At 38.9% G+C, this 25,283-nt stretch overlaps 1 protein-coding gene across 1 annotated transcript in view; it reads left to right on the top strand.

Annotated features, from left to right (window-relative positions):
• Window positions 1-2,895: 2,895 nt before the first annotated feature.
• The window catches only part of LOC131935053 (tachykinin-like peptides receptor 99D), a 94,786-nt gene continuing 72,398 nt past the window's right edge, over window positions 2,896-25,283 (top strand). Inside the window, exon 1 of the mRNA XM_059291338.1 lies at window positions 2,896-3,345. Coding sequence (XP_059147321.1) covers window positions 2,912-3,345 — 434 coding nt within the window. The 5' untranslated portion in view covers window positions 2,896-2,911. The remainder of the gene's footprint in view (window positions 3,346-25,283) is intronic.

Raw genomic sequence — 25,283 nt, 5'->3', positions numbered from 1 at the left:
CACAACAAATATTATTTACAAACAAGGACGATAACTACATGTCTTGTGCGTTCATCAATATTATATTCTAATTAAACACGGGGTAGCTTTATAATTACAATTAAATAACATTTTTAAAAGCAAGATTAAAGTAGAAATGAAACAAAGGAGACGGGATGCATTGATTAATGATTGTAGAGCTTACAGAGTTCTCAAGAATACGTAGCCACAGCAAAAGTTGATCAAAGAACTGAATGGATCTGTATCGGGTAATCTAAAATTAACGACATTGTTGTAGTACATTTTTCAAAATTAAATTGGCATTATTACAAAAAAATTAAGGAAAATAAATATACTTTTTTCCCCGTAATATTTTATTTTGTATTATAGTTTATTTGTTCTTCCACAATTAATTTTAAAAACATGAAGGTTATTCTGTTATAAAATATTTTAAGGTTAGAAAAAATATCCACCATTTCAAAATAGATTTTTAATCTTGAACTTTGGAAAACTTTTCGCAGTTCTTTAACTAGTGTCTAAAATCCACCCCCCACCCCCCCCCCCCCCAACGTATTGAATATTTTTCACAATTAACTATCAACATTTTGATATATATTGATCTATAGAATAGAAATCCACACTGCAATATCAACGTCCCACAATATCATTGGGACTAGCTGCAGAGTAATTGGTGGTTTACGTTTTGTCCTCATAAATCCAAACCAAGAAGGTATCTTTACTAAATATGTTCCTAGTGTTTTTATTTCTCCCTAAGGCTGTCGACACAGTAAAATACAGCCCAGCTGTTGCTGTAAAGTAAAGATCTTCAGCAAGTCGGTACCAAGTAAATGTCAGGAATCCCATTTTAATCCCAGACGTAGATCTAGTCGTATCCTGGCAAACACGGTTCTCATATGGCTCGTAGGGGGAGAAAAGTGTGGCCAGTGACGTCACAACCAGCCACGGTAATGGTTGTTTACAGACCCTGTAGACATCTAGACGATATTGTTAGGTCACTTTTAGTGCTATTAGGTCGACATGTAGACGATATTATATATATATATATATATATATATATATATATATATATATATATATATATATATATATATATATATATATATATATATATATATATATATATGAAGAGTTGATTTTCAAAATGCAATATATCCAAAATTTGGGTTTCGAGAAAATCGCACTTTTCTCCTACACGAAGCCATTGTACAATATGCTAAAACTGTTTGTCAATTTAGGTTCATAACCCTCATATAAATAGGACTAGAATGGTTTTTGAAATGTACTTGCATAAAAAGATACTTTTTTTTTGTCCCAAAATTTGCGTTTCGTTGCAAAATGAGGTATATCCAGCTTTTGTTAAGCTGCAAAATAGAAATAAAATGAAAATTTTGCGCCGTGAAGATTAAAATTAAGTTTGGGCACGCTATCTCATTTTTTTCAAAAATGGCGCTTATCGCGTTTTGAAAATCAACTCTTCATATATATGTATATATATATATATATATATATATATATATATATATATATATATATATATATATATATATATATATATATATATATATATACATATATATATATATATATATATATATATATATATATATATATATATATATATATATATATATATATTAGTTATTGTTTTAGTCATTGTTTTAGTTAATGGAAGTTTTCTAAGGCCGACATGCACTCACATTTGGCCATTACCTACGGTCTCCAAGTGGCCATCATGCACCAACCCATGCTTCAGTCAACCATTCATAACAACTACATTGTCACGCACGCCAAAAGCTGAAACAATGCCAGCCTCAATCTAAAATTATTCCAAAGTTCGACCACCCAGATAATTAAGATAATGGCAGTAATTAATTTTTTTAAATGTTGTAATCACCACACCCAGCAGAGTAGTCGTGTTTCTTGCGTGAATCGCGCAGTATCGAATAACGATTTAACGCGCTCTTTGAGGAAATAAGATTTTTTTTTAATTCTGAATTTTTTACTGATGAAATTTGTTGAAATGCGTCAGTTCAATTTTGACAATTACATCTAAAATTTAAAGAAAGCGTTTTAGATTGGCTTATTTGAAAGAACACATGTTTTTCAAGGCCATAGTTTTATAAAACAGAGAGAATGTTTTAGTAAGATTAAAATTATTGTAGCTGTTTGTACAAAACTCTATTAAAAAGAAGTTGACTTTTTAGTAAATATCAGCAGTCATGACGTTAGTGATCTTTAATGGCTCTAGAAATGCTTACAATTATATGACTGATTTAGTTACCTTCTCACACATCTGACTGATTTAGTCATTTGCTTACATCTTTATGCATGGTTTAGTCACATTCGGACTGATTTAGTCATCTGATCACATCTATGTGAGTGATCTAGTTACACTGTTACAGCTATACGACTAATTTAGTCACAACACTACAGCAATAAAAATAGAAATTCGTTTGCTTGAAGTCCTAATAAAGAACTTAATTTATCTTTTGTAATGGACATTTGTACTGTAGCCAATTCTGCTATATTTCAGGCCAATCAAATCTCACATCAACGCGTCAGATTCACAGCGAAATGCCCAGTTGTCGCGGGAAAATGAGACTCATTACATGGAGATGATTCATCGCATCAACCGTCCCCGCCATCTTTAACGAGGATCATACAAACTGGACCGATGATGTAAGCGAAAATGGCGGCGAGGTTTAACTTTTATCAACGTTCTTTTTTCTAACCGGAAGTTGTTTAAACCAGTTTTGTCGTACAATGAAGAACTAGTCACATGACCCAGGAGTCAAGTCACATGATCTCGGTCCCTGCAACAACGTCACTCTAGTCACATGACCTCGACCCCAGCAACCACGCCACTCTAGTCACATGACCTCGGTCCCTGCAACCACGTCACTCTAGTCACATGACCACGGCCCCAGCTACAACGGCTCTCGGCGCCACCATGGACCTCATCGGCAGCAACGACAGCGCCATCGACGGCACCACCAACATCAGCAACGCCACGCTGGAAGGCAACGACTACATCCTGCCCTGGTGGCAGCAGGCCATCTTCTACAACATGTTCGTCGCCATTTTCATCGTCGCCGCCGGCGGGAACATCGTCGTGATCTGGATCGTCCTCGCCCACAAGAGGATGCGAACCGTGACCAACTACTTCCTGGTCAACCTGGCTATCGCTGATGTACTCATCTCCATCTTCAACGTGCTGTTCCACTTCACCTTCAACCTGTACCAGGACTGGTTCTTTGGCCTGGAGTACTGCAAGTTCGCCTTCTTCATCGCCACCTGCACCATCTCGGTCAGCGTGCTTACCTTTATGGCCATCGCTATAGACAGGTGAGTACTCGTTCGTTAACTCACGACACGCAGGTAAACGTGACAAAAGACATGAAAATACACATGCATGCAGGTGGGGGGGGGGGGGGGGGGGGGGAGGTTAAAAGTTATGTTCAGAACGATGCTCACAAAAGGTGAATGTTTTACTTAGTTTTGTCATTTGTGAATGTTGATAAGAATTTACCTGAGCGGCTTATGGCAATTTGAAAATGTGTTTTGAAAGAAGCCGCCAGTTTAGATAATCACCTTGCCCCACAACACAGTGTAAGCGAGATGTTGCGTCACCACTGGGTAGCCAGTGTAGGCTACCACACATGTATGCTGGTAGCGAACTATAGTGCCTGGTAGGTAGCCAGTATTAGCGAACTCTCATCTCTCAGTTGGGTAGCCAGTGCAGGCTACCACACATGTCGTATCCCCGGTAGGTAGCCAGTATTAGCGAACTCTCATCTCACCATTGGGTAGCCAGTCGGCTAGCACTCAAGCATGCTTATAGGACTACACTACTGAAACTTTGAGATATTTTTCCTCGGGCTTTTAAGGATTGCGAAATGTAACATTTGGCAAGATGTCCCAAAATAAGAACATTTAAGCAAGAAGATTCGCTATTCTTAGAATGTCCATTTCTTCTACGTTCTTAATTATAACATTGGAAGGAGATTTCCTCCAACATAATTAAGTATTGCATGTCAACTTGTAATGAGCCAGATGGCTCATTGACTCTGAGTCAGATGGCTCCTTGACTCTGAGTTAGTTCATGTCTTACTGGGCAGCCTGCTTCCCAAGCCTTAGTACAACAAAGAACACTCACTAGACTGCAGTTGTTTGAGTACAGAATTTTGTCTACTGAATGGTTTGCTGTCCCCAGCTAACGAGTCCTATCTGCCCTGAGGTTCGAACTCGGAACTTTCGGGGTAGCACTCCCACCCAACCACACCTTCCTGTGCCACCCCACCCCCTAAACCACGTGACACAGTTCAACAAATAGATAGACACAATGTTAACATACAGATTAAAATGTTCCCAAGCTATTACTAACTTATATCGGTTCATGAATACAATTTTAAAAATTATTTTACACTAACACAGAAAAATGTATTTGAAGACTAGACTTCACGCATGTTTGATAAGGTTCAACATACATGTTAAACTAAATGTAGTATGTTTTTGGTTAGGTTTTTCTACTTATTTCTTACGAGCCAGAGTGTCAAAATAAAGCGACAAGTTGACAGGAGGCCAACCAAGTTGTTTGCTTATAGGACCATATTTCTGGCATCTTACTCCACTCACCCCCCACCCCCACCCCCAGTGTCAATAACATTACTCCACTCACCCCCACCCCCGCCCCAGTGTCAATAACATTACTCCACCCAGGGCGGGAACTGGAGTTATTAAAAATTGTATTATTGGTACTTAAATCTCCCCCACCCCCGGGCTCTGTCAGGATCGACCTGTTGGTACCAGTGTATCGTATCAAGAACCACTGACAAGTTCTATGCTAACTCATGGTGCTCCAGTTGCAGGAAGATTTGCCGGCCTTGGTTTGGTTCTAACCCTAACATTAACATTAACCCTAACACTAACCCTAACACTAACCATAACATTAACACTAGCCTAAATATCAACCCTAACACGAACCTTAACACTAACGCACCTTCAAAATATATTTCTGAACTTCTGTTTCGGAGACTTAATTTTTCTTTCGTATAATTAATTTTCAAAACATATTTCGTGAGTTTTTTGTTCTGTTCGTTTTAGTTCAGGTAGAAATGAGCTGTTACTGGTTCAATTTTTATCGATTTTCTAGGTTATTTCACAAGCATTTAAAAAGGAAAGTCCTTAAGACTGCTACTACTGTTCTACTGCAGTCTTCCAAGATTTATAGTGACAAATTCCTTCATCAGGTCTCCCATGTTAATCCTCCCCATCCAAGCTCTGATGCTAGCGTAACTCTTCCGGTTTTCTCACAAGAGTTATGGGCCTTTAGCCCTTGTTTGCTTAGGCTGAATTATTCACCAATCCACGAAATAATGACCTCAGAAAATGGTCGGGGACCTTGAACTATGTAACCCTGACATTGGTCACGTGCCAATTAAATCACGCGTAATATCTTGTACTCACATCGGTATATACTATAGGTACCGTGCTTTCCTAATGACTGGTAGCACACTGTACAAAGTGTATAAATTAATCTATAAATCAATAATATTTTCATATATAGGTCTTATATATATATATATATATATATATATATATATATATATATATATATATATATATATATATATATATATAGGTCATATATATAGGTCATATATATATAGGTCATATATATATATATATATATATATATATATATATATATATAAAATTTACATTAACACTCACATCCATTTATATATGTAATAAATTCGTATGTAATATATATATATATATATATATATATATATATATATATATATATATATATATACACAAGCACTATTAGTTACTTAAAATATAGGCATAATATTTAAATATTCAAAATGGCGATATCCCATGTTTTTCACGTAAAATTCACGATGTTTCTTCGAGGAGCGAAAATGTGAAGTACCATTCTGCTTTCTATATGGCAATACCACCATTTGTTTTAGTTTACAGATTTCTTAAGTTCTGTTTTAAACAAATTTCTGTTTCTGACAATAATTACAGCACAACGAATCTAAATACATGCACTGTGCTACTCTTGGTTAGAATCAGCAAATTAAATGTCATTTCAAATTTTACATCATCGGGAAAATTATTTATGATGGCTTAACTCAAAAAGAGCTTCCTGCGCATGCGTAGCATCATACACGTTCTGCTGACTTTGTGCAGTTTAGTGTGCACTCCATGAGTCATGGATCACTTCTGTCTTATCTTTGTGTTGGAGATTGTTATCTTGACTGCGTTAATCGTAACTTTGTACTTCTTTGGACGCTGGTTAGGAAATGTTAAGTGTGCTATAGATTCGCATGTAAAGTTATCGTAGCTTTGTACTTTTTTTTGACGCAGATTAGAGAAATGTTAAGTGTGCCATAGATTCGCTTGTACACAGAAGGTGTACAAATGTATGGCAGCCATCTTTGTACACTTGTCTGGTGATGTATGTGATTGATGTTACCCTCAATGTTTCTACTCCCCGTTCCCGCCCCCCCCCAACGTCATACACCATCATATCACTCAGCAGCCCCCACCCCTCCAGCTCTTCCACTTAAATAGGTCTGTAGTAGGTCTAACCTGACCTTAACGAAAGACAAGTTTGGACGTAATGGGTTACATAGATAGTAGGCTTTTTGGAGATCTTTCGATCTATTTGTAACATTAAATGTGAGATTTATAAGACTTATGCTGATGTAACATTAAATGTGGGCTTGGCACACCTATGTTGATGTAACATTAACTGTGGGCTTGTTACACCTAAGTTGATGTTACATTAACTATGGGCTTGTTACACCTATGCTCATGTAACATTAACTATGGGCTTGTTACACCTGGTGGAGCGTGTAACAAGCCCTACTTCACACAGTATCTGCCATCTTGTCGGAGCCACTGGACAAACTGGCATCAATCTGCGTCACACTTGAGCGGTTATTAGCCAGATTTTTCTGCCAGTTTGGCCAAATCTTATTTCTAGAAATATAAATTATTCATAAGACACAGGACAGATTTGGGTTATTTTTGCCTGAATTTTTGTCCTTAGCAGAAGGAAAAAAAAGTCTCGCCCACAATCCGGCATGGTACAAATAGGTCACTAATTGTACACTTATATCTGGTTTATTCATCTTGATTCACCGTCTTTTTTTGTGCTAGTCTGTAGCTAAGTGCTGTTCATTATTTATAGAAATATTTGAGCACAGAACCTTGGTAGAATTGAAAAAAAAAATCAGTGGTGTCCTTGATAGGATTAAAAAGTATCTGGTTGTTTACTGCAGTGTACAGAGATACTCTAGTCGAGTTGTATGGAATATGTCACACATGAACAGCAATTCTCTATGGTACCGCAAGGATACGTATACACGTTTATATATATATATATATATATATATATATATATATATATATATATATATATATATATATATATATATATATATATATATATATATATATATATATATATGTTAGGTGGGGGTTGTTTTTTAACTGATTAAAAGAGAGAACATGGTAAGATGGTAATTATTCTCTCAAATCCGTGCACCTTTATGTGGCGACAAAGGGGTCTAATAGACCTGAGCGAAACTAATTTACATCTAAACAACACCAATATCAAACTAAAAATAAAACATGGTAAACACACATAATATGCATTTATTTATCTTTGTGACGTCATATATATATATATATATATATATATATATATATATATATATATATATATATATATATATATATATATATGTTGAAAGCAAAAAACAAAAGAAACAATACACATAAGACCTGGCCAGTCTTTCATGTTCAAAGAAACATCTCTTGAATTCTTAATGCAAGTAAACATTGACAAATAAATCAAACTTACATGTTTAGATACAATGTAAACAATTCAATGAGACAATGTCCGAATTTCGCATTCAAGATATCCTCCTTGAGAACCTGATACAAACACAATTACATTCTTTCATGAATTTACACGAGTGTTCTACACGATCTAGTTCGTCACACACAAAAGGCAGGGCGATTCCCCGGCCACAAGGACAACATATCCGTCCTCTGGAACATACATCTGGCTCCAGAACGAGACATCGGGCCACTGGCACGAAGAACATCTAAACTGCAGACGTTTGGCCACTGGTACAACATCGGGCCACAAAAATAATGGCCACTGGAACGAAGAACATATCTACACGGCAAGACGTTGGCCACTGGTACAACATCGGCCACATGTATAAACATAGGTCACATATGTAAATATCTGGAACGAAGCACATATGTACAGCAACAAAACATCGGCTGGGCCAATAAGCCAGCCTTACTGGCCAGCCCTAAAGGCTGCCACCATCCGAGGCCTAGACCATAGTGTCTAGCCTATGTGTGTGTCTGAGAAAGAGCGAGGTCTCAACACAGTCCTCTTAAATAGCCTACCTCCAACCAAACTTTCCCATCACCCCAAAGTAACTGTTTGACCCCAACTGACCATCGTGGCCTTACGCTCATAAATTTAAGGAGACGACCATTTGGGAGACAGGACATAAAATACAAAGCATGCACACACCTAGGGTCCGGTCACGCCGGTCTCCGGCCAGTCTACGACTCATAAATTATTCTTGACACACTAGCAGAACCCCGCCCGTGAGAACCGGGCGCCGTCCTGTCGTTTAGGGGTGGGGGAAACATTACCCCCCCCCCCCCCCCATCCAGCTACGACCAACCAAGAATAAAACTACAAAAAAAAAAAACAACCTGTGACAACTATTTAAAATAACCAGCCAACCATAGAGTACCAGCCAACATATACAATATGTAAACGTTATACAAAAATAGACAGTAAAACAATTGTAGAAATAAATATGCCAGATCAGAACAAAACATCACAACATTTCATAAGTCAAACTTCACATTTTACCAGATAAACTTCAGATTTACACCACGAACATCTACCGCGAGAACAGCCCCACATTTTGAGACATATTTCTCCACCCTGACATCTACTAATGGGATAAGATAATAAAGCCGATGACATTTATTACCCCCCCCCTCCTGCACGTAACATGTGAATCTCATCTCCTTGTAACGCGCGCTCCCTGTAACGATAGCATGTCTGTCCGTCTGTTATCGTCGCAAACCTCAAAACCTGCCGCAATGTTTATACAGCATTCAATACAAGTAGGGTTCTAGACAAATACTCGCTTCTATCTCATGTGATTTTATAAAGGTGGACTCGCGTTGACTTGATGCACAATAATACAAAGCTTACGATGTGTATTGTTGAAATGCTATCCATAGAAGCCTAGTTACAACGATGTTTAGCATATTTGAATGCATGGCTAGGCTGATGTGTTGAGATGAGATGTAAATGTCTGCATGTTGATTCTATTTCATGTAGTTAGCGGGAAAAGGGAAGCTAGAAGATGTATAGATTCTGGGGGAGTAAAAGAAGGGGGGTGGGTGTGTGGAGGGGTGGGGGGAAGGGGATGGGGTGAGGTGGAAAAAGGGGGGGGGGGGCGGGTTGGATAAAAGGTGTAGCAATTCATGAGTGTTACATTCTAATGATTGATAGATAAATTCACGTGGTTGAATTAGATTACATTACATTTTGTCTTAATTTAATTTATCGAAGATCCGAATTTCTGCCGAATTCACCCCCACACTAATTTAACAACTTAAAGACACCCCACACCAAGTGAACTACTTTAAGTCACCCCAACACCCATCCATCACGTTCCATACGTTACGCCCATGAAATATTCTAATATTCAAATTTTATTCGGCACGCGTGTGCGGTTCGTTAGCTTGTATCAAAGATGGCTGTTCTAAGTGGAATAGCTTGCACTAATTGTTCTTCGTGATTTGTTACGCAAACACATAAACACACACACACACGCACACACACACACATACACACACGCGCGCACATACATATACACAAACGCATACTCACATACACAGATCGAGTGAGAGAGAGAGAGAGAGAGAGAGAGAGAGAGAGAGAGAGAGAGAGAGAGAGAGAGAGAGAGAGAGAGAGAAAAGAGAAGCTAGTTTACTAAGACAACATCAACCAAAACATCTGAACCAAGTAATCTATAATCGCCCTGTACCTAACAAAATTGATTATTCCCTTGTAAAAACTAAGAGAATTCTTTGCCATTATTGTGGACCAAAGCGGAAAATTGAAGCTTCTTAAAGAAATAAAAAATGTACCCATAAAATCACACGTAACAACTTCAAGAAATGAAATCAGTTCACCTGACATCGTTTCTCATTGAAATGGTCGATAGTAAAACTTTATATGGCTGTGGTCTGTAGATTTGAAATCCCTTCCTTGTGATCTTACAGAAATGGATAAAACTAATTAAATTATGTCTTAAATACATTTTGAGTTTTCAGACACTAATGAACAAAGAAAACATGGTTTTCAACAATAAAAACATTCAGGTATACGAAGTGTGTACATAATAAAAACATTCAGGTATGCAAGGTGTATACATAATAAAAACATTCAGGTATAAAATTCCTCAACCTAAACTAAACCCACTACAAATTTTATTCACTAGCTTATGTGAGCGACAAACTAGAACAATTGTGTGTTTGTGAGGTCATAATCTAATTTAAATCATTTAGATAATTGAAATATTCTTCAAGAATGTGTCTCGCCGGTGATCAATTATCGATTAAAATTCCCACCCCCCTCCCATTGCTCTGTAGTAATCAATGTCAGTCGATCACCTCTCTAGTAAACCAATTAGCAGTTATTTGTGTCGTTACCAGACCAGACACCAACTGTAGATGTTTTAGTTGGATGTAAACTCATTTTAAACTGCTGGGGTTTGGTTTCAAATACAACTATGAGCCCGCTTGACTTATTCCTTTGTGACCCCAGGGGAGCAAAGGGCTACAGCCACACCTCTCTGGGGAGCAAAGGGCTACAGCCACATCTCTCCTGGGGAGCAAAGAGCTGCAACCACATCTCTCCTGGGGAGCAAAGAGCTGCAACCACACCTCTCCTGGGGAGCAAAAGCTACAGCCACACCTCTCCTGGGGAGCAAAGGGCTACAGCCACACCTCTCCAGGGGAGCAAAGGTTTGCAGCCACACCTCTCCTGGGGAGCAAAGGACTCTAGCCACACCACTCCACCGGACTCGGTTTTGGGCAGCTTTCTTTATCTATGCCAACGTAAACCCAACAGCCCTTGGTTCTTATTCTACTGTTCTTCTCCAGGATTTCATTGGCTGGCCTACTTTCCTCTTCCCCAGGAGATTCCATCCCATCGTTTTCCTAGCGATATTATTCTCTTCTCTGGGTATGCACAATCTCGATTTGTGGGCTTCATGGCCCCTTTACTAAACCAGCGTTGTTATTCTTAAAATGTAAAAAAAAACCCCGAACATTTCAAATAGAATGGGTTATGTAATAGAATAAAATGTCGGCCCTTCTGTCTTCGATTGGCGAATTCCACTTTTGCTACAGAACAGCATAAGTGGGTTCGCGCCTGATCTAAGTACTTCACTTAAACAATCGTCGCGTGCTTTAATCATAGTAAATTGCCGCGTACATTTTTTTTTAAAAGAAAAACCTATCTGGTAAAACATATTTAAAAAAATGTTTTTTAGCTTTTAAAAATGATTTAAATTCTAAACATTATTTTACATTAATTTTCTAACCAATTTAATTTCGTCATAAAAATGTCAAAAATAAATTTACTTTGATTTTTTCCCCTCTATAATAATTAGCCAACAGCGTTGTATTTTTTTTCTTCTGATGCGTAATTATGTTTAGACACATCCATAGATTACAAGCTTCATGCTGCTTCAAGGCACGTAGGCTATTTTTGTAAGGAAATATGTAAGCTGTGCGGGGAAGTGTGGGGAAGTGTGTGTTTGCTGCTGGTCAAGTATACAAATACACATGAAGTATACTATTCTGGCATACTAGTAGACGGCCAACATCAATGAGTCAGTATAGACGGTCAACATCACTGTCAGTATAGACGGTCAACATCGCTGTCAGTATAGACGGTCAACATCACTGTCAGTATAGACGGTCAACATCAATGTCAGTATAGACGGCCAACATCACTGTCAGTATAGACGGTCAACATCACTGAGTCAGTATAGACGGTCAACATCACTGTCAGTATAGACGGTCAACATCGCTGTCAGTATAGACGGTCAACATCACTGTCAGTATAGACGGTCAACATCAATGTCAGTATAGACGGCCAACATCACTGTCAGTATAGACGGTCAACATCACTGTCAGTATAGACGGTCAACATCGCTGTCAGTATAGACGGTCAACATCAATGTCAGTATAGACGGCCAACATCACTGTCAGTATAGACGGTCAACATCACTGTCAGTATAGACGGTCAACATCACTGTCAGTATAGACGGTTAACATCACTGTCAGTATAGACGGTCAACATCACTGTCAGTATAGACGGTCAACATCACTGTCAGTATAGACGGCCAACATCAATGAGTCAGTATAGACGGTCAACATCACTGTCAGTATAGACGGCCAACATCAATGAGTCAGTATAGACGGTCAACATCACTGTCAGTATAGACGGTCAACATCACTGTCAGTATAGACGGCCAACATCACTGAGTCAGTATAGACGGCCAACATCACTATGTCAGTATAGACGGTCGACATCACTATGTCAGTATAGACGGTCGACATCACTATGTCAGTATAGACGGTCAACATCACTGTCAGTATAGACGGTCAACATCACTGTCAGTATAGACGGTCAACATCACTATCAGTATAGACGGTCAACATCACTGTCAGTATAGACGGTCAACATCACTGTCAGTATAGACGGTCAACATCACTGTCAGTATAGACGGCCAACATCACTGAGTCAGTATAGACGGCCAACATCACTATGTCAGTATAGACGGTCAACATCACTGTCAGTATAGACGGCCAACATCACTGTCAGTATAGACGGCCAACATCACTATGTCAGTATAGACGGTCAACATCACTGTCAGTATAGACGGTCAACATCACTGTGTCAGCCTGTATTCACCTGACAGCGACATTTCATTCTAAAGCATGTCACCCTCTCACAGCAGAAGAAAAGTCCCAGAAATGTCCATGACATACTCCAGCCAGTCGCTCTTAGATGAGCCCAATTGGGTTGCGGCTACTGTCGGTAATATGACAAGTCACGGAGGTTTCACACAGCGGCTAAAAATAGCGCTGTGCGAGGTGTACAAGACGAGTGAATCGCGAGACGTACTGCCTTAGAGCGCATGTACTATCTCGTGATTTCAGGTCTCCGAGATAAGAAACGGGATTCACCCTGTAATGTGGCTATATTTTTTTTTTAAAGTATTATTATTGGTCGTCCCTAGGGCTATAGTCGCTGAAGCTTTCACAAGTAAAAAAAAATAGACAAGAAAGAACTTTTAAGATTAGAAAAAAAAAAGTTGTGAAAATATAATGAATTTGTTCAGATTCTTGGCTTACAATAAGAGTACAGTTAAGTTGATTTTAAATGTGTGAATACTGTCAAGTGAAGTTAATTGACAGAATTGTTAGAAATTAAAAAAAAAGTTGAATGTTGTATTTTAATGTTGGATGGGGTTCTTGTGATGTGTTCACGTGGTCTGGTTCATTAGAACTTGATGTTGTAGTTGTACAGGGTATAGGGCGTTGGTGTAGGTTTTCGAGGTGAAGGACTTGCATGGTATTTGTGTTTGTTAAATTTTGGAGCTGTGGTTTGAATTATTATGTAACTAGGCCTATGTGGTGTGATATCGTTAGCTGGATGGTTGTATGGTTGTATGGTTGTGTGATTGTGTAATTGAGTGATTGTGTAATTGTGTGATTGTGTGATTGTGTGATTATGTGGCTGTGTGATTGTGTGATTGTGTGATTGTATGGTTGTGTGATTATGTGATTGTGTAATTGTGCGATTGTGTAATTGTGTGATTGTGTGGTTGTGTGATTGTATGTTTGTGTGGTTGTGTGATTGTGCAATTGTGTGATTGTGTGATTGTGTAATTGTGTGATTGTGTGGTTGTGTGATTGTGTGATTGTGTGATTGTGTGGGTGTGTGGTTGTGTGGTTGTATGGTTGTGTGATTGTGTGATTGTGTGGTTGTATGGTTGTGTGATTGTGTGATTGTGTGGGTGTGTGGGTGTTGGGAAAGGCCACACGATACCAAGCAGAAAACTGTGATCTATACAAATCGGGTTGGAAGAGGTTAACATATTTTTGTAAATAATTCCAACAGTTATTAACTTAGCTCCGCCCCCGCCCCCCCCCCCCCCCCCCGCCCGCCGACCAGCATCCGTACGGTCATTGACCCACTCAAATCTAGACACGTGGTCAATGTCTGGTCCATATCAGAATTTTGATCACCAAACATCACGTTCTAATCTACTTGTTATTCCACTCCCACAAACCCTCCCACACACCCCCCACACACCCTCCCACACACACGCTCCCCACACACCCTCCCCCACACCGCTGGATGCGAACACAACATTACAACGTCACCTTGACGGGGAGACTACTCTAATATCAGGTGGAGATAACTCCCAAAACAATTCTCTAATTTGATCTCCCTGCTACACCAACAGGCACGCGTCATCCGTCTAAAAATAGATTTCCGGTGACAGTCAATAACTGATTCATTAATTCAACTTTTAATAATTTTTTTCCTAATCAACAAAAACATGTATACAGCGCGTCACGGAGACTTTAACTCCCTGCCCGGAATGGCATTTCAAGATTTTTCATTGCTCAATGGTTTAATCCGGGCAGCCATTTTCTTGGTTCAATTTTTGTCGTCCAATGGAATCCCAGATTGCCAAATATAATGTTTTTGTAAATCACAATATTCACCAGTAAGACAGATGTACTCTGGACGAGATTTCCTGAGAATAAATCCATTACAAAGTGTCACGTAAAATGTAGCGTGCTAATTAATGTATATTTAGTATTTTGCCAATTAATACATTTGTTTTGTTAAGCGAATTGACGTATTCATTTTTGACAGCAAAGCAATGGTGACTTCTAGTAATTCCACAAACCAAACTTGTTTAACCTTTATGTTCCCAACCCTAACTTGTTTAACTCTTATATTCCCAACCCTAACTTGTTTAACTCTTATATTCCCAACCCTAACTTGTTTAACTCTTATATTCCCAACCCTAACTTGTTTAACCCTTATCTCCTCAACCCTAACTTGTTTAACCTTTATCTCCCCAACCCTAACTTGTTTAACCTTTATCTCCCCAACCCTAACTTGTTTAACCCTTATCTCCCCAACCCTAACTTGTTAAACCTTTATCTCCCCAACCCTAACTTGTTTAACCCTTATCTCCCCAACCCTAACTTGTTTAACCCTTATCTTCCCAACCCTAACTTGTTTAACCCTTATCTCCCCAACCCTAACTTGTTTAACCCTTTAAATACAAACCAACGTCCTTAACCATTTCCCTATAACACTTACCAACTTTTTCAAACCTTAGCTTTCAAACACTACCAAATTTGGTTAACCCTTAACCCCCCCCCCCCCCACTCCGATATTAACAAATGATATTCCTCCATAGCGTCTAGCCAAGAACCCAAATTCTTCTAAACCTTATACCCAATGTCGACGTGCTTCTTAGAATCTATAAATCCAGACATTTTGTGGGTATTTCGTAACGATACATTATGTTTGAAACCATTTAAAACGAGAACACCGACCACAAAACGAAAGTCCTCTCTACTTCGTCTCGTTGTAAAACTGGTCGCGAAATTTATGACATCATTGTCGCTGGATCTCAAAGGCCGTCAATGAGGGATAACTCTTGTGTACCCAGACAAAACGGAAGTGATCACGAGAGCCGAGCTTTGATCCAACTATGAGGGCGTCATTGGGTAAAAATCCCATCAGAAATGTGACGGGCAGTATCGGAGCCTGAAGAGAAATATCGATATTTTTATTTTCCTACTCAAATTTGTCCAAGTAGTCGAATGATAATATTATGGGTATACAGAATCGAATCGCGCCATGACAGGTTGAGGGCTTCTGAAAATCTACACAGACGTGTGTTGTCTATTCAGACAATAAATCTGACGCCTTGTAATGATGTGTCCTTTAGTATAATGTCAAGTAGGTGGTGGGCGGGAGTAGGTGGGTGTATGTGTGTGTGTGGGAGGGAAGTGGGCGTGTATGTGTGTGTGTGTGTGGAGGGGACGTGTGTGTGTACGTGTGTGGGGGAGGGGGGGACGTAGGCGTTCCGTACATAGTAATGTCATAAAAAATCCAATTTGTGTTGGTGTAAAATTTCTTAAAAAAAAAAACTTTCAGTACTAATGTTAGTGTCAGCCATGTTTTAAAAAAGATTTTAATGTCACGCCCCCCTTTCTTCCCCCACCCCCCACGTGATACAGGAGATGTTGAATTAGCGGGAACTTGTTCCTCACCAAACTATTTGAAAAGCTACTCTAACTAGCCTTAATCAATAGCCCCGCGTCACGTGACAAAGGGGAGATGACGTCACGAGCTTGTGTCCGAATAAAGCTAGTCCTGTTTAGGCCAACAGCTAAAAAAAATGTTTTTTTTAGTGACAGACTTTTTACAGGCCACAAAATTGAAATATTTTGATCCCAAATTTTAAAAAGTTGAAAAATCTTTTAGGAAATTAAAATCTTGTTTAAAAAAACGAATATTTAAAAATTAAATTAGTTTCCGGTGCCTCCTCTGAGCCTCACACAGGCAAGGTTCAGTACAGCCATATTTATAAGCCATATTTTCTAAGCCATGTTTAAAAGCCATATTTTTAAGCCATGTTGTTTCAACATTTTAAGTGCACTTTCATATATGAAGTAGATGATGAAGATAATCTAATGACCATCGCAGTTACCCCAGTAGGATCAGAGTTTCTTCCAGGCATCTCTTCGGGGGGGGGGGGGGGGGGAGGGAAGTGTACCGCCCCCGAACGAAATGGTATTCATATAAAAATACTTTTATCAGTGTCTGCCCCCAAAATTTTAGTCCGCCCCCCCTCCCCCCCAAGTCCGTCCCCCAAAGAAAAACGTCTAAAATACTGAGTAGGATATCACTAAATACCATCAGCCATCACTAAATACCATCAGCCATCACTAAATACCATCAGCCATTACTAAATACCATCAGCCATCACTAAATACCATCAGCTATCACCAAATAGTATCAGATCTCGTTACAAATCAGCAATTACTAATTATCAATACACTTTATCACCTAATAATCGCTAATTATATGCCACAAACTTAGACTTAATTAGCTACCACCAAAGTACGCCAATTGCCTACCCTGAAACAACCTTAATCAGCTGTCACTTTCCCGAACAAGGACCTCTCCCCACCAACGACCCCTACGTCCCCACCAACGACCCCTACGTCCCCACCAACGACCCCTACGTCCCCACCAACGACCCCTACGTCCCCAACAACGACCCCTACGTCCCCAACAACGACCCCTACGTCCCCACCAACGACCCCTACGTCCCCACTAGCGACCATTAATTCCCCCAAAACGACCTTTAAGTCCCCAATAACGACTATTAAGTCTCCACCTACAATCCCTAACAGCCCCCCCCCAACAACTCCCTACGGCCCCAGTTTCTCTATCCACCCCCATTGATCCCCTTGTTTTGAAGCCAATTGACCCCAGCTCACATGACCCAAACACTAACCACCTCCCCCATTGACCCCCCCACCTTGTTTTGACCACCAATTGACCCCAGCTCACATGACCCAAACACTAACCATCTCCCCCACCAATTGACCCCCCCCCTTGTTTTGACCCCAATTGACCCCAGCTCACTTAACCCAAACACTAACCCACCTCCCCCATTGACCCCCCCCACCTTGTTTTGACCCCAATTGACCCCAGCTCACTTAACCCAAACACTACCCCCCCCCCCCCCCCCATTGTCAGCATCCTGCACGGCTTCTGTGAAATTGGTCATCGCCTTCTAGAAGTTTCCTACAGCTTCCCACCCTGCGCGTCCAGCCACCCCACCGTCTGCCCAGCAATTGACTCTCCACCAGCAAGCAATCATTTCAATCCAATGTTTTGAGCAGAAGACTGAATGAATGATTAGATACCACGAGAATCGTGATTGGAATTTGTGAAATAAAACATTAAAGGTAATGAAGCAAATTAGACGTTTAATTTTTTAAATTTACGTTGATAGGGAGGAGATGAATTACCCTGTTTTGGGCAAAAAAATTTCGTTTGTCCATTTTCTAAGTTGAATTTTATTGTAATGATACAATTATTATATGGTACTTTCGTTACCTCCTTCCATTCATTTAATTTATGTATTCGCTGTGTGTTGAAAGAGAACAAAATGAGACCCCGTCCAGTTTGTTTACACAAGTTAAGTGTGATGTGTGTATGGTAAACAATACATAAATATGGTTTCATTCTATGAAAAAAAAATCTATGAGCAGTGATACCGTATGCTTTGTTTTACGGGTTGCTTGTTATACGGGTTGTATCGTTATGTGGGTTGCTCCTTATGTGGGTTGTTCTTTATGTGGGTTGTTCGTTATGTGAGTTGTCCTTTATGTGGGTTGTTCCTTATATGTTGTTCGTTTAGCGTGTTGTGCACGATGTGTTATGTTCGTTATATGTATTGTTTATCGTGTATGTTGTTCGTTTTGTGTACTGTTCGTTGCATTCGTTGTTCACTATACGTCTAGTTCGTTTAACGGTTATATTTTTCTGCGTGGTTTTTCATTATTTGGACTGTTCATAAAGTGTGTTGTTTGCTAAATGGATTGTTGTTCAAAGGGCTGTTAAATGAGTGGTTGATTTTGCTGATTTTTCGTGATACGAGTTGTTCATTATACTGTCTTTTCGTAAAGCGGGTGGTTCATTATGCTGACTGTTCGTTAAACGGGTTGTTCATTATGCTGAGTGTTCGTAAAACGGGTATTTCATTATACTGAGTGTTCGTAAAACGGTTGTTCATTATAATGAGTGTTCGTAAAACGGGTTGTTCTTTATACTGAGTGTTCGTAAAACGGGTTGTTCTTTATACTGAGTGTTCGTAAAACGGGTTGTTCATTATGCTGACTGTTCGTAAAACGGGTTGTTCATTATACTGACTGTTCGTAAAACGGTTGTTCATTATAATGAGTGTTCGTAAAACGGGTTGTTCTTTATACTGAGTGTTCGTAAAACGGGTTGTTCTTTATACTGAGTGTTCGTAAAACGGGTTGTTCTTTATACTGAGTGTTCGTAAAACGGTTGGGGGTCATCCATAAATGACGTCACGCTTTTTTGGACGATTTTTACCTCCCCCCTCCCCTCCGTCACACTTCGTCACAAAAAGCCAGACCCCCCCCCTAAAATGACGTCACACCTCAACCTACAACCCCCCTCAAAATTGCAGTTGAATTTTTTTAAAACATTGATATTTTTCCAAAATCTTGTCTAAACTATTACAATTTATTAAAACAGTTATCTAAAACGCGAAATGACGTCTAAAATTCGTTTTCTAACATTGCTTTTTTATAATGCAAAAATGTGACGTCGCAACATCTGACCCCCCCCCCCCCTCCCCCTCATCACACATCGTCACAAAATTACGGACCCCCCCTCCCCTCTACGAGTGTGACGTCATTTATGGATGACCCCTTGTTCATTATGCTGACTTCGTAAAACGGGTATTTCATTATACTGACTGTTCGTTAAACGGGTTGTTCATTATACTGAGTGTTCGTAAAACGGTTGTTCATTATGCTGACTGTTCGTTAAACGGGTTGTTCATTATGCTGACTGTTTGTAGAACGGGTTGTTCATTTTACTGAGTGTTCGTAAAACGGGTTGTCCATTACTCGCTTCCTTCTGTACGGTCTGATTCAACTCCTTAGCTAGAATTCCATTCTGTCTAGTTTTTCATCGCCGTAATTACGTCTCACTGTTCACGAACTAACCTGCTTTAATTAGCGGACATAATTAATGAAGATATTGTGGGCCAGCCGGCCACCGGTACACGCACGGTATGCACGTGCGGCCTGCCGTGTCCAGGTAAAAATATAATTTGCAAATATTTCCAAATTAATTAATCAACGACTAATTAGCTACATGGGTTTGAAATGACGTGGAGTTAAAAGTTGACGATCAAAACATGAAAGGAAGTTAATTGCTGGACCACCAAAACATGCGACATTCTTTTCTCTTGTTGTCATCTCTTTAAAAACTTTTTGTGTTGTTTTTTACTTTCTCGTATATACGAAGTATAGAGAAAGTATTGTAATCGTGCACAAAAATCACTTGAAATTTCAACAATTTTCACCGTATTACACCTCAGTCCTTCATCACATCCGAAGTATAGAGGACTTATTTTAATCGGGCAAAAATTATCAATCCAGATTTATCAAAATTAAGAGATTTTATGCGTAATCCAGTCTGAAAAACTGGACTTTGCAATTCTGTCCGTATGTCTGTGTGTGTGTCTGTGTGTGTGTGTGTGTGTGTATGTGTGTAAACACGATAACTTGAGTACCGTTACAGCTAGGTTGATGAAATTTCATATATAAGTATTTTATCAAAATCGTAGATCCGTATCAACTTTTGAGCGATTTCCGATAACCGGAAGTGGTACTTTTCCTACTTTGAAATTTTCAAAAGAAGCCTATAACTTGAGTACTATTTCAGATAGATAAACGAAATTTCACATGTAAGTAAAAGATCTAATTCTCTACCTTCTGTTAAATTTTGAGTCATTTCCGTGGACCGGAAGTAGTAATTTACGCTACTTCCGATTTCTCAAAAAACTAATGTAAATTTTTAAAGTACTAATAATATTGCGTACTATTATGCACTTTTTTATTTAGCGTTCACTTGGTGTGCAATTCTTTTGTCTACGAGATTTTATTCTATTTTTAAAACTTTAAGTATTTAAAATGGATTAAAAATCATGTCTATAGCCCGAGTTCCCATCCCCTGTTATTTTATATAAAAATATTCGAGAAAGTTTAGGGGAGATCACTCCCGGTTTATTTTGTTTACAGTGCGTTTTAGAGTCAGACAGTAACAGCATTATCACCAACACCAACAACAGCATTAACATCAACACTATCAACCAGAACATCAACACCATCAACACAATCAACCCTAACCTCAACACCACTTCCTCATTTCAATAAGCGGAATAGCTAGATTTGTGTTTGTTGTGTGTGTGTGGGGTGGGGGGGGGGGGGAGAGAAAGAGGGGGTGAAGGGGGGAGCTCTGTGAAGGATTTTAAACATTTGTAACTAAGCTATTAAGGGTCGTGTTTTGTGTTCAGCGAGACCCGGCAACGATTGATCCAGACAACGAATGAACCGGAGAACGAACGATTCGGACAACGAATGAACCAGATAACGAATGACCTGGACTACGAACGACACTAATTAAGAACGACCCAGGTCAAAAAACAACTCCAGTGACGAGTATTTGAAAACAATAGTTCGGATCCTCTCTCTGTGTAGTAGAGGACGGATCTTCGGTACTGTGCTTGTACGCAATCATCAGCCTGCACCCACATAGTGCATTACATCAATTTACATACACTTACATAGAAACCTTTACGTATTAAACTAGTACATCACATCAAATTACACTCACATATCAAACTATTAATAACAACGTCATACTCATTTTTAATTTAAAAAATTGCTATTTGTGACAAACTCCCATCTCAATATATTGTCAATAATAATTTTAAAGATTTATATAACAAGTGCAAGTAACCTTAGTGTTATATCACAAAGCTAAACCTAATCTGAGCGTCCTCAGCTAAATTCAAATCCCAGCCAACGATTACTATTTTTTCTCTTGTAATCAATGCTAATAACACCTGACTAATTAATAACACATTAGGGTTGACACTCTGTGATTGAAGCATCGGACGTTTTGTTTACAAAAATAACATGCAGTTTCTACCCACCCCCACCCCACCCATAGTTTACTAAAATAACATGCCGTCTCTACACCGTCCCCCACATTTGTCTACAATTATTTTCATGTCGTCTAGTTGTCATCATAGGTTATTTTTACCAACTTTTATCTTGCGTGTTTGTTTTTTGTGCATTATTTAATCAATTTTAAATTATTTTTTATGTCACTTACGTGAATTAGAGTTTTTGACGAACAAATGGACGAGTCTTATAAATATCTCAGGCCTAAATATTTTTGGCAACGGAAAATGTGTATAGGACTTGTTACAGAACACTGCACAAAAGTACACATTTTGTTCACATTTTGTAAAAAATATATCAGTTTTTTTGCGAGTGTTGTTTTAATTAATTTAGCGGGGAATAATTTCAATTTTTTGTGCCGTCTATAAATAGAAGATACTTTGCTGCGATGGAGTAGGGTAGGTTAGGATTACAGGGGCGAGGGGTGGGGGAAGATAATGCGATGTAGCATACCTTTTTTGTATTTTAACAACAGTGTTTCTTCCAGACTTTTTTTTCTGGGGGGGGGGGGGGGGGGGGGGGGGGGCGATAGACTTGCTTCGGGGGGGGGGGGGGGGAGGGGGGGGGACTGTTAAAAGTATATATTTTCTATATAAATTATATAAATTTCATTTCGTTCGGGGGGGGGGGGGCGGTAAAAATTTTTCGGGATGCCTGGAAGAAACTCTGGTTAACAAGCATCTGCTATGGCGTAGGTAGGGGATAAACGAGTCGAAGGGTGGGGGAGGAGGGAACAGTGTTTCTTTCAGACAATTTTCTCCGGGGGGGGGGGGTGGCACGATATTTTCGGGGAGAGGGGGCGGACTAAATTTTCCGGGGAAGGGGGCGGACACTGCTAAAAATATATATTTTCTATATAAATTCCATTTCGTTGAGGGGGGGGGGGGGTAGGTTTTCTTCACCCCCCCCGAAGAGATGCCCAGAAGAGACGCTGGGATGGAAGATAACGTGATGTAGCATACATTTTGTATTTTAACAAGCATTTTTGGGTTACAATTATTTTGGTAGTTGTTTGGGTAAGTTTGTGATAAATTGTTGGAACTCTATTTCGTCCCATTTTCCCACGATCTAAATTTCTGGCACTTCCCAGTTAGCTAGCGCGCTGAAATTTTCAGGGAAACTTTCTTTTGGATGACCATAGAATATTCAATTGTTATTTCCCACGTTTTCTTTAACTTGCTTTCGCGTCCGGTTCTCCAATCAAATCTTGCGATCGATATTTCGGGCACTTCCCAGTTAGCTAGCGCGCTGAAATTTTCAGGGAAGCTTTGTTTCCGATGACCATAGAATATTCAATTGTTATTATTACTAAATTGATCCATGGAAACATTTTATTGAGCATTTTAGACCGCTATATAATTGTAGTAAAAACGTGGGGGAAAGGGGACATAACCCAGTAACTGTAATTTGATGAAAACAAGGTTCGGTACTCTCCCTCTTTTTGCTTACTGAGTATTGTTCACGCGGTGGTAACAACTGTTGGCCATTATGGGGGAGACGATATGGTCGAGTGGTTGGGTACACGATTGCTATCCCACTTGACACGGGTTCAAATCTATGTGTTCTAGCCAGTAACGTATTCACACAACGTGTTTTTTACGAGTTCGTTTACCCAAAAAAAAAAGTGAAAAGATAAAATCGATAGCAAGATTTTAATGCAAACAAACAGACAAAGACTAAAAAGTAGAAAATAATAATCATTAAAAAAGTTTTTAAAAACCCACGTTTTCTGATTGAACTAAAAAGTAGAAAATAAATGCTATACATCACAATAATGCAAGCGATCACTCTACTATAAGCGATCAAAAACGTGGGGCGCCGTGATTTTCTTACAGTTTCTAATACTGTTGACTCTCTACAAGCTCCCTAAAAAAAGTCAATAGTATTATCTAATCAATAGTAAAATAACTTTTACTTTGGCGCCCCACGTTTTTCATCGCTTATAGTAGAGTGATCGCTTGCATTATTGTGATGTATAGCATTTATTTTCTACTTTTTAGTTCAATCAGAAAACGTGGGTTTTTAAAAACTTTTTTAATGATTATTATTAATACAATTTCTTTTCAACTTTCATTTTCCGTAGTCCACTCTAGAATATTGAGTTTTCAGTCCAATTAGGTATGAAATTAGCCTTTAAAAATATTTAAAGATTACTGTATTCAAGAACAAAAGTGTAGACAATGGGATAAAGTAGTAGTGACCATTACATCAGTCACGTGACTGAAGTGAGCTGTAGTTCACAGTTGTTTTCACACCTGTGAGTCAACAAAGGGCGTTAATAAGGGGCAGGTAACTGTCGTTTATTGTTAATTTAGTAAGATATTGATCAGGTTTTAATTCTATTATTTTTGTGACGGATATGTGACAATGTATTACCAGACAAAATTTACGTAAGACCCATTTATGATTTATGTAAAACAACAATTATTTAAAATGTTGATCAAAATTTAAAAGTTTTTCAGACAGGACATGTACATTCGCTCACTGAAGTTTTATCAGATTTAATCTTGTTTTATAATCGGATTAATTTGCCCGTCTGGTCGAATTTACAGGTAGAGAGTAAGTTTTAAGCCGAAGATGTATGTAAATACAGCGTAAAGCTCAATTACGTTGGAGCGGAGCAGACGAGGCATAAAGGCACGTGATAGATGGATTCATCAGGGGAAGATAATCCAGGAGGATGTTGCAGGATCTGAAAAAATATGCATACTGCACACTTTCTATAAATAAATCGATAAATTCATCAGAAAAAAATATCTAAAGGAATATTTGTTGTTGTTGTTGTAGTAAAACATGGAAGGGGGAATATCAGTAACTTGTTAAAAAAATACATTAACAGACGGGTAATCTAAATATAAGCCTTGGCTTTTTATATCGAAAATATATACTCAATATAATTATACTTTTGACACTTTCCGTCACCTGGAAAATTTAGTCCGCCCCTTCGAAAGTTTGATGAGACCCCTACCCCACCCCGAGAAAAAAGTCTGAGAGAAACACTTGGTACAACGTAGCTGAATTGATAAGATATGAGTTGTTTAAAATAAAACAAGATATAAAGAAAGACAAAATGTTTTTTGTAAATGTAGAAAGTTTCCCATAAACTCAAATAAATTGGCCATCTTTCTGGTTCTAGACCTATAGCTAGACTACCGTGATGTCTACGGAGAATCATGTGACAGTAAAGATGGCAGAGTTACTTCGTGAGCAGAGTAATGTCCCCTTGGGGGTGGGCAAAGACCAGCCACTACAAACTCGACTCCACTACCGTATGATGAACGGAACAATTA

Source organism: Physella acuta, unplaced genomic scaffold, assembly GCF_028476545.2.
Source record: "Physella acuta isolate Inbredline_101_S28 unplaced genomic scaffold, ASM2847654v3 ptg000130l, whole genome shotgun sequence".
In the NCBI taxonomy this organism is placed as follows: Eukaryota; Metazoa; Mollusca; class Gastropoda; family Physidae; genus Physella; species Physella acuta.
Note: the sequence above shows the minus strand (reverse complement) of the source record. Positions and strands in the feature narration are given on the sequence as shown.